The sequence below is a fragment of the Oncorhynchus tshawytscha genome, linkage group LG27, assembly GCF_018296145.1.
Source record: "Oncorhynchus tshawytscha isolate Ot180627B linkage group LG27, Otsh_v2.0, whole genome shotgun sequence".
Classification (NCBI taxonomy): domain Eukaryota; kingdom Metazoa; phylum Chordata; class Actinopteri; order Salmoniformes; family Salmonidae; genus Oncorhynchus; species Oncorhynchus tshawytscha.
Genome location: NC_056455.1, coordinates 11,448,059 through 11,459,566, shown reverse-complemented (window position 1 = coordinate 11,459,566; position 11,508 = coordinate 11,448,059). Strand labels below are relative to the sequence as shown.

The window sequence follows — 11,508 nt, the reverse complement described above, 5'->3', positions numbered from 1 at the left end:
CTGAGTAATGTGTTTACATATAGTCCATCTCCTCAGCTCCGAACAACACCTGCCTCCTTGTTTTTGCCTCAGGCAAACAGGAGTTGACGACTAGGGTCATAATACTGTGGATAACATCTGTCTTTAGAATGTGTATCGGACTTGACTAGATATATTTAGCGTTCTCCAAATACTGAGGGCACTGGCACACAACTGTTTGTGCATGCTTGAGGAAAATGAGCATTCATGTTTCCTTTGCGATCTACCTTGATTTGAATAATATTTTTTGTTTAAAACATTTCAAATGAATTCTTTAAAAATAGGAGAAAATCAAAGGTAAAGAAGCTTTTTTTTCTGACGTCTGGGCGCATGCAGCAAGTCACCACCTACAATTTGTTTTCATATGTAGAAGAAATGACTTGTTTAGAGTTGTGGAAGGCATATCCTGTCTTTTACTTCCACTTTTTGTAATACACTTAAGGTTGTCGGTATTAAGTCAGCAAAGAGCTTCTCAACAGCTTCCTAAAAAAAAAAAAACATTTATTTTTATTTATTTAAATAAAAGTGGTGTTAGTGGACAATTGCTTTGCACAGGCAAACAAAGAATCAAATCAAATCAAATCAAAGAAAAGGACATCTACTTACAATACAGTGGCATTGTCAGTACATCAAAAAAACGAGCCGACAACAGGTTTGTCTAGCGGTCTTATGGGTTACCCAAACAGTTCTGAGCAGTATACAGTGTTACAATAACCACACTGGGGTCAAGGAGAAGCAAGTCACTGGTCCCTTTGATGTGTCTGTTTTAATTTGTTCCCTCACCGCCATTTCTCTGAGTAGATTGCTGCGGTTTCATGAGCGAAGAGAAGACATTGAAAGAACACCAAACCTGGTATTTTCATCAATTTGCCTTCTCCATTTTCCAAATGTGTATTTAATACCCAGATCTCATTATTAGATACACAGTGTAGATACATGTAGATACACAGTGCATTCTCCACCCGCACTTACAGGGGACAAAATGGCAGCCTCATGGTCAGTTTCTAGCTTTTCCTCCATGGTATCTCTACCACCTATAAGAAGCTGAATTCTGGAAGCCTTTGAGGGTGTCATGAAGACAATTCCCAGGATCCTGCTGGGTAGACACAGCAGCACATAGCTCTTCCTCCCCCCTGGACTTCTGTTACATCCTAACCTTTCATTCAAACATGTTGCTGATCCTGCAGCATTACACCTCCGACACCTCACTCCTCACAGGTATGTGTAAATCTAGGGTGTGGTGGCAGAAGCGGTAGAGCACGGACCAGCTGGCCTTCTGCTTGATGAAGAGTCTTAGCTTGTCCCTGAAGGTCTCCCCCAGGAAGCTGTAGATGATGGGGTTGAGGCAGCTGTTGGAGAAGGCGGCCAGGTTGACGATGTGGCCCGTTAGCGGGTAGTCGTGCCACAGGTGGCCGCTGAAGGTGCTGCGCTGGGCCGGGTCGTCCGTGCCATGCAGCAGCTGGATGCTGATGAAGATGTTCTCAGGCAGCCAGCAGATGAAGAACACCAGCACCACCACCCCGATCATCCTCAGGGCCTTCTGTCTGCGAGGCCACAGGCCCCGGTGCTTCTGCGCCCGCATCAAGATACGCACGATCAGCGAGTAGCACAGGCCGATGACGGAGAAGGGCACCAGGAAGCCGATGGTCACCTCTAACCACTGGATCTCAAAGACATTGGCGAAGCAGAAGTGCACCTCGCCGCGGTGCTGGGTCTGGACAATGGTGAAGGGGAGCAGCGTAGCCAGGATGGAGGCCATCCAGATGAGGCTGCAGCTGAGCTTGGCATGCTGCATGGTCCTCAAAGGACTGCTGCTCATGGAGCTGGCCAGAGCCACGTAGCGGTCAAAGCTCATCCATGTCAGGAAAAAGATGCTGCTGTACATGTTGACCTGCAGGAATAAGGACATGAAGGTACACAGAACAGCGTACTCATAGTACTTCTCATTGAGGTTGAAGACCTCGATGAGGGAGTCTGCTACCAGGATGAGGTCTGCGACCGCCAGGTTGACAAAGTAGAGGTCCGGGATGGTCATCTTCTCCCTGTGGTTGAGGTTGACCACCAGGATGAGTATATTCCCAATGAAGCCGATGGGAAAGAGGAGGATGGTGTAGAGGCAGGAGAGGAAGAGGCCGATGGTGTAGAACTGATAGGTGTCTGGGTTCTCAGACGCGTCCGTGACGTTGTAGTCGTATGAGGTGTTTAGTTGCTCCGTACCGTTGACATATACCTGAACCAGAGAGGTGGTCTGCACTTCCATACTGCCTGTGTCTTTGCTTCGAAGGTCCTGAATCATAGGTCATATAGCCTACATACTTCAATCGTGTCAGTGCCCGATTCTCTGTCTCAAAAGGTTCTCTCATCTATGCTCCATTTGCATGCTGACAGAAGTCAGTTCTTATAAATATATACATAGTTTTAAGGGTTGTCTGACCCCATGTTGATATCAAGGTTTGCCTAGCAATAGATGACAGAGGGCACAGACACAGAGCAGCACCTCCATGTTTTGGTATCACCCCTTCTTATCGGCAGAGGCTGCTTGGGCTTACATGATCCGTGTGGTCCCACCTGAGGACCAACATGTACTTAGGGACTTTGCTTCTTTCTCTTTTTCTGAGCCGTTTGTTTCTCACACGTTCTGATTCCAGTGCTGGCTTGTCTCATCCAGTCCATGTGCATGTTTATTCACCCAACCTCAGCCTGTGACGCTATTGCTGTGACACCTGAGCTGTGGAGAAGACAGAAGAAGAAAGTCATTACATGAAAGAAGGATTAGGTGCTCAGTAGCCTTTGGTCAAATGACATATGTCTGATTGTCTGTCTAGTGACTGAGCACCTATCAAACTCCAAAGGACCAGAAGTTTCATCTCAGGTAAAATGATTTACTGGTATCGAACTGTATACACAGCAATCAATCATATATGATGGTTGAACTCAACAGTTTGTCTCTACTAATTCCGAGATGAGACGAAGTTCGTTGGTGGTTACCAAAGGACATTAAAATGCACATTTTCAGGCTTAAACAGATTCATTGAAAACCTGCTGCTTTGAAATCTTCAGCCAATCCTAGCTCAGTCCATCAGCCTGCTCCAGACTTAATTTTTATTAATTGGTGGGATGGTGGGAAAATGGATTTCGAGCTAATTAACATTGAACAAATCCATTCTAAATCTGATGTTTTGGCTAGAGCGGGGCACATGCTTTCTATCACATCAGAGACAGCCCTTGTTATATTCATGATAAGCAAATATCATTAATCAGTGAGATAATATGTTTATATTCCTAAACAGTGACGCAGTAAAGACATTTCATAAATCAATGTTCAATCAATGTTTTATTCACTTAACCTTTTATTTAAGTCAGTTAAGAACAAATTATTATTTACAATGACGGCCTACCAAAAGGCAAAAGGCCTCCTGCGGGGACAGGGGCTGGGATTAAACATAAAAATAAATGTAATAAAAATATAGGACAAAACACACATAACAACAAGAGAGACAACACTACATGAAGAGAGACCTAAGACAACAACATAGCATGGTAGCAACACAACATGACAACAACATGGTAGCAACAAAACATGGCAGCAGCACAACATGGTACAGTAGCAGCACAAAACAGGGTGCAAACATTATTGGGCACAAACAACAGCACAAAAGGCATGAAGGTAGAGACAACAATACATCACGCAAAGCAGCCACAACTGTAAGAGTGTCCATGATTGAGTCTTTGAATAAGAGACTGTAAAACTGTAGAACTGTCCAGTTTGAGTGTTTGGTGCAGCTCGTTCCAGTGGCTGCTATTTCTTCACTTTACATTTGCTTAATTTTATTATTGATAACAGATCATGTACAGTAATTTATTTAGAGTCACAAAGCTATTAGATCAATCTCAAATCAAAATCAAAACCAAATCAAATTTTATTAGTCACATGCGCCAAATACAACCTTACAGTGAAATGCTTATTTACAAGCCCCTAACAACCATGCAGTTAAAAAAAGTTTTTTTTAAAGAAACATTATCAAGTAAGAATAAGAAATAAAAGGAACAAGTCATTAAAGAGCAGCAGTAAAATAACAATAGCGAGACTATATACAGGGGAGTACAGGTACAGAGTCAATGGTTAGTCGAGGTAATTGAGATAATGTGTACATGAAGGTAGAGTTAATAAAGTGACTATGCATAGATATTAACAACAGAGTGTAGCAGCGGTGTAAAAGGGGGGGGGGGGCAATGCAATAGTCTGGGTAGCCATTTAATTAAATGGGCAAGAGTCTTATGGCTTGGGGGTAGAAGCTGTTTAGAAGCATCTTGAACCTAGACTCTGGTACCACTTGCCGTGCGGTAGCAGAGAGAACAGTCTATGACTGGGGTAGCTGGAGTTTTTGACAATATTTAGGGCATTCCTCTGACACCGCCTGTTATAGAGGTCCTGGATGGCAGGAAGCTTTGCCCCAGTGATGTACTGGGCCGTTTGCCCTACCCTCTGTAGTGCCTCGCAGTCGGAGGACGAGCAGTTGCCATACCAGGCAGTGATGCAACCCGTCAGGATGCTCTCGATGGTGCAGCTGTAGAACCTTTTGAGGATCTGAGGACCCATGCCAAATCTTTTCAGTCTCCTGAGGGGGAATAGGTTTTGTCGTGCCCTCTTCACAACTGTCTTGGTGTGCTTAGACCATGTTAGTTTGTTGGTGATGTGGACACCAAGGAACTTGAAGCTCTCAACCTGCTCCACTACAGCCCTGTCGATTAGAAATGGTGCGTGCTCGGTCCTCTTTTTCCTGTAGTCCACAATCATCTCCTTTGTCTTGATCACATTGAGGTAGAGGTTGTTGTCCTGGCACCACATGGCCAGGTCTCTGACCTCCTCCCTATAGGTTGTCTCGTCGTTGTCGGTGATCAGGCCTACCGCTGTTGTGTCATCGGCAAACTTAATGAGGGTGTTGGAGTCGTGCCTGGCCGTGCAGTCATGAGTGAATAGGGAGTACAGGAGGGGACTGAGCACGCACCCCTGAGGGGCCCCTGTGTTGAGGATCAGCATTGCGGATCTAGCCTTTAGCTCAGTGGATTGCAGAATGTTGCCTGTAATCCATGGCTTCTGGTTGGGGTATGTACGTACAGTCACTGTGGGGTTCAACATCATCAATGCACTTATTGATGAAGCCAATGACTGATGTGGTGTACTCCTCAATGCTATCGAAGGAATCCCGGAACATACTCCAGTCTGTGCTAACAAAACAGTCCTGTAGCTTGGCATCTGCTTCATCACTTTTTTATTGATCGAGTCACTGGTGCTTCCTGCTTTAATTTTTGCTTGTAAGCAGGAATCAGGAGGATAGAGTTATGGTCAGATTTGCCAAATGGAGGGCGAGGGAGAGCTTTGTATGTGTCTCTGTGTGTGGAGTAAAGATGGTCCAGAGTATTTTTCCCTCTGGTTGCACTTTTAACATGCTGATAGAAATTTGGTAAGACCTATTTAAGTTTCCCTGCATTAAAGTCCCCGGCCACTAGGAGAGCCGCCTCTGGGTGAGTGTTTTCCTGTTTGCTTATGGCAGAATACAGCTCATTGAGTGCGGTCTTAATGCCAGCCTCAGTCTGTGGTGGTATGTAGACAGCTACGAAAAATACAGATGAAAACTCTCTAGGTAGATAGTGTGGTCTACAACTTATCATGAGATACTCTACCTCCGGCAAGCAAAACCTTGAGACTTCCTTAGATATTCGTGCACCAGCTGTTATTTACACAAATACAATGTTAATCTAACCGTAGCTGTTTTGCACATTATCCCATTTTTAATTTCTCCACATTGGTCTTAGCTAAATAGTAGTCCAAGATACACTGTAAAGGAAAACTAAGTTATATGGTAATTTGGGGATATTATCAACAGGAAAATACCATGAAACCTTTTACTGCAGCATATTGTAAATTATGGTGCATTGTGAGAAAATGATGTAGGAGGGGAAAGAATTGCTGTATTTCGAATGGTCATCCATCCCTGTACCGTATTTTTGGGAGGGCCAAAAACATTTGAACCACTACTAGGTGCATGGTATTGTTGTTTCTGGCTCATTAAAATATTTTGAGGCGGGCCTTCTAAGAGGCTATATTTGTTCCACCCATTAATATAGAGTGCTGTACCAATTTAACCGGTATGTGGTGTGTGCAATATGAAATACAGTAACTTACATGCTTCTTTGCTGCCTGTAATTTACTGTTAAATTCACAGCAACCCCTTTACAGTGTAAATAATATCATGACACTTCCCGTTGCCTGTTTTCCGTCAGTGCAGAGGGAACCTTGACCTTTAGCATGCGTTCACACTCAGACCCTCAGTCTTTTCATTTACACCCAGAGGAAAACCTCTGCAATATTAATGCTGCCTCCTCTCCCCTGAGTGCCAGCTTTCACAGCCATATCTCAGCCGTGGAGCATGTATGCACAGGAAGAAAAAAAATTAAACGGTATAAATGAGACATAGGGATCTCCTCTCACAGGGAGAATGGCCTCTGAGCCATCTGAGAAACATCCAGGAAGCCTTACTAACCCAACCATGCCGTATATTACCATTATCCTTTGGCAAACAAACTTTGACTGTCTGCTTTGACTTCAAACAGAATGAAGGATTTGACACTTGGAGCAATACATCATCTCACGTTTCCACAATACATCCTCTCACGTTTCCACAATACATCCTCTCACGTTTCCACAATACATCCTCTCACGTTTCCACAATACATCCTCTCACGTTTCCACAATACATCCTCTCACGTTTCCACAATACATCCTCTCACGTTTCCACAATACATCCTCTCACGTTTCCACAATGCAGCCTCTCACGTTTCCACAATACATCCTCTCACGTTTCCACAATACATCCTCTCACGTTTCCACAATACATCCTCTCACGTTTCCACAATACATCCTCTCACGTTTCCACAATACATCCTCTCACGTTTCCACAATACATCCTCTCACGTTTCCACAATACATCCTCTCACGTTTCCACAATACATCCTCTCACGTTTCCACAATGCACATCCTCCTCTCACGTTTCCACAAATACATCCTCTCACGTTTCCACAATACATCCTCTCACGTTTCCACAATACATCCTCTCACGTTTCCACACATCCTCTCACGTTTCCACATCCTCTCACGTTTCCACAATGCACATCCTCAATGCACGTTTCCACAATACATCCTCTCACGTTTCCACAATGCAGCCTCTCAATACATCCTCTCACGTTTCCACAATACATCCTCTCACGTTTCCACAATACATCCTCTCACGTTTCCACAATGCAGCATCCTCTCACGTTTCCACAATGCAGCCTTCCACAATACATCCTCTCACATCCTTCCACAATACATCCTCTCACGTTTCCACAATACATCCTCTCACGTTTCCACAACATCCTCTCACGTTTCCACAATGCAGTTTCCACAATACATCCTCTCACGTTTCCACAATGCATCCTTCACGTTTCCACAATGCAGCCTCTCATCCTCCTCTCACGTTTCCACAATGCATCCTCTCACGTTTCCACAATCCTCTCACGTTTCCACAATACATCCTCTCACGTTTCCACAATGCAGCCTCTCACGTTTACATCCTCTCACGTTTCCACAATACATCCTCTCACGTTTCCACAATGCCTCTCAGCCTCACGTTTCCACAACGTTTCCACAATGCAGCCTCTCACGTTTCCACAATACATCCTCTCACGTTTCCACAATGCAGCCTCTCACGTTTCCACAATACATCCTCTCACGTTTCCACAATGCAGCCTCTCACGTTTCCACAATGCAGCCTCTCACATTTCCACAATACATCCTCTCACGTTTCCACAATGCAGCCTCTCACGTTTCCACAATGCATCCTCTCACGTTTCCACAATGCAGCCTCAAACTGCTGTGATGGTTTTGGAACATATTGCCAAAGAAATGACACTGGCAGTCCTAGAAGGCAGATAAGTGTAGAAAGACACACCAGCCCACTTAGATTACACATGGGTACTTTATTTTGATATGGACCAAGATCAGGAATCAACAGGACCCACATTAGGAAAGCTAAGATTAATATAATTCCCTTATAAAGGCAGTTGTATAATTCAAAGATAAACATACTGGTACATTTTATTTGACCCTTTATGTCAGTTAGTACAGTCATACATGAAAACTCCTGTTACCAGGAATACTTTTATAGCATGAGGCAGAATGATGTGAGGCATTCTATCTGTATTAATTGGTTTGATATGTAATTAGTTTATCCTCCATCTGCACTGTCTATAAGCAAGGCTGGTGACCCCATTTTGCGTTATTATACAGGTTTTGTCATAACACGCCATGTATAAGCCAGCTAAAAAGCTTAAGCACCAGTCAAAAAGCTCCCCCAATGGCCCTATTGACATCAAGCTGGGCATCGATCTCTAGAAACTAAGGAGGGGTTATTTTGTTGTGGACAGAAGAAGAGATGCATGGTGCTCGTGAGACATGAGACTTGACAGCTCCCTGTCTCTCGAGGGAAACAGGATGTCAATCTACCAGTTCAGACATGTTGGTTAGTATGGAAAAATGAAGAGCGGATAAAATGAATTATACATCACAAATCACTTTCTGTTCACTGGGCATGAGGGTACAAATGGTCCATCAACCCCAAAAGCAACAGACATCTTATCCACACCAGGCTACACATGTTCATTTTCTTCAGTAGAATGGACTCTTTAATGTCCCCATTTTTTACACAATCTTAAATCTGAAAATAACAACTTGAACTATCTAATTTGTAACACCATTGAAGTGAAATTAAACCTGACAATGAGCAGAGGAAAAACCCCATTAATCTCTGGTCCTGATCTATTGAAACCTCTCATCCAATTCAAGTTTGCACCTTCTCCTAATATCTAAGACTATCTATTGTCTTCAACTCCGTAATAGTCATAAAACAGCTACAATATCACACAGGGATGGAGAGCAGAAAAAAAACACTTACTTTTCCGTGGTGGGCTTGTTGTCCATCCAGTGTGAAGCTCCAGTGCAGATGTCAGCGGAGTGTCACCGATTTCTAATCCCCGTGTCCAGCTGAGTCTGCACTCACTGCCTGCGCCACCTGCTGTTCACCCCAACCCAGGGAGAGAGGGAGAGAGAAAGAGGAGCCAGAAGAAGAGGAGGACAGAGCGCTCAAGCAAACGCGGGAGCTGATCACTAGACCTCCTCCCTCATGAAACTTGCTTTGTTTGTGACCATGCTTGTTCCCTCACACATCTACCCCCTCCTCCTCCTCTCCCCTCCTCCCTCAGACCTCTCTCCCTGAACCCACCCTGAATTGCTCAAAGCATTCAGGTTCCGTCACCTAATTATTAACCCAGAGAGGTGTGTGGATGCTATGGGATCTTCTAAAGGCTCCGGATGTATCTTGGCCCAGGTCTCTATGTACATAGCCCATAGACTGTAGCCTGAGAAAACAGCCTCATCTGTAGAGTCCATCTAGTCTGAGCAAGGAAAAAAGCGCTGTACACATCCCGTCAGAGAACACAGTATATCGTTTGTATAAGCTCATCACTATACTGTATATACAGTACTTTATAGACATATACCTCATTCTTCTTAGTTATGCCTTTCAAAGGAGTTTGCATTGACATCCTGTTTGCAGCAGATCTGTTTCCATTGCATAGTGAACATATTTCACTAGTTTCGAAAAGCACTGAAAACCATTTGGCATAGGACAGCCTAACTGGGTCCAACTGGAGGTAATCTGGCACGAGTGGCTTTACTGTGGAACTCCAGTAAATACCATTGATGCCACTTTAACCAGCCTGCTTCCAAGGGAAAAACAGATAATAAGAAAGCTTACCAGTCAGTACACTGTAAATAGATTTGTTAGTCCCAAAAGGGTATGTAGAGCTCTCAATCACAAAACGTTTTAGTCACTAACTGTTTTTGTATTGAATACTAGTAGATTAGAAGATAATTATTCATGAACACCCATGACTATAAACATATATTTTTTCAAGAGGCCAAATAAGGACAGCCAAGCATGGCTTCCTTATATTTTACAGGTAATAGTTGACCCTGCTATGTATTACAAGCAAAGTGAGTTGTGAGTTTGCCCCATTCTCCTCATAATTACATTTGATGCCCTTTAGAGGCTTCTGGTTTCGTCAACACAGCTTTGTTATCAAGATGAGAAAAAAAGGAGGAGTAAAAAAAGAGAGAAAGCAAAAAAAGAGGGAAGATAATTAACCTCCGAGCAGAATACATTTTGACAAGAGAAACGGGGAGAGTGAGAGAAAGAGAGGGATGGACACCACATGACGCTTAGATGAGGCTTATAGTTGAACACTTCCGGTGAGGTTGGTCCTCAGTGTCAGAAAGTGGGAAGGTAAACAGGCGATATGGCTCTAGGGCTTAGAATAACATCAAAATCACTTTGAAGCCAGCCAGTCACAGACTGTAGACCCAATGGAAGACTTTATTAAATATTGTATGACTGTGTCCCTCTTCCTATTGCGGTTGATAGTGTAGTGCCTCTGTGACAGCTGAGCTATCTGACAGTGTACAGAGCCAGTCTGTGTTTAGACATGGCCATCTGGTGGATGGAACGGAACTGCTCATGTAACTACCATACTAACTGCTCTACGTCGCCGTTCACACTGTGTATCTGAGGCAGGCAGACTGATGCTGCTCATTTTGGCCTTGACACCAAAACAGGAAGCTCTTCTTCACAGGGGGCTTATTTCTTTATGCATTGTGTAACTGATCTCAGTACAGATGCACAGGCAAACACACAGAGATCCTATTGGCATAAACAAATTATTTCCGTACTAAATTATACACTGAGTGTACAAAATATTATGAACACCTGCTCTTTCTGACGTAGACTGACCAGTTGAATCCAGGTGAAAGCTATGATCCCTTATAGATGTCAGTTGTTCAATTCACTTCAGTCAGTGTAGATGAAGGGGAGGAGACAGGTTAAAGAAGGATGTTTAAGCCTTAAAACCTCCCCCCCCCCGCGGGATGGTTAAGCTAACATAGGCTAATGTGATTAGCATGAGGTTGTAAGTAACATGAACAACAGAAAGCTTAAGTTCTTGTTAATCTAACTGCACTGTCCAATTTACAGTAGCTATTACAGTGAAAGAATATCATGTTATTGTTTGAGGAGAGTGCCCAATTATGAACTTGAAAATGTATTAATAAACCAATCAGGCACATTTATGCAGTCTTGATACAATATTTTAAACATATATGCAAGTTTTCTTCTTTGTATTATCTCTTACCAGATCTAATGTGTTATATTCTCCTACATTTCACATTTCCACAAACTTCAAAGTGTTTCCTTTCAAATGGTATCAATAATATGCATATCCTTGCTTCAGGTCCTGAGCTACAGGAAGTTAGATTTGGGTATGTCATTTTAGGCGAAAATTTGAAAAAAGGTGCGGATCCTTAAGAGGGAGATTAGCAAATTTCAATCATATAGCTAC

General features: G+C 43.4%; 1 protein-coding gene across 1 annotated transcript; it reads right to left on the bottom strand.

Moving 5' to 3' along the window:
* Positions 1-504: 504 nt before the first annotated feature.
* On the bottom strand, positions 505-9,254 carry LOC112226059 (G-protein coupled estrogen receptor 1). The gene is made up of 2 exons (XM_024390270.2): positions 9,012-9,254; positions 505-2,746 (listed from the first exon to the last, which is right to left on the bottom strand). Exon 2 carries the CDS (start codon positions 2,312-2,314, stop codon positions 1,208-1,210), a length of 1,107 nt encoding a protein of 368 aa, XP_024246038.2. The 5' UTR covers positions 2,315-2,746; positions 9,012-9,254; the 3' UTR covers positions 505-1,207.
* Between the last annotated feature and the right edge of the window lie 2,254 nt (positions 9,255-11,508).

Excerpts from the sequence above, each read along its gene's own strand:
- LOC112226059 (XM_024390270.2), bottom strand. The coding sequence starts at position 2,314 with ATGATTCAGGACCTTCGAAGCAAAGACACAGGCAGTATGGAAGTGCAG.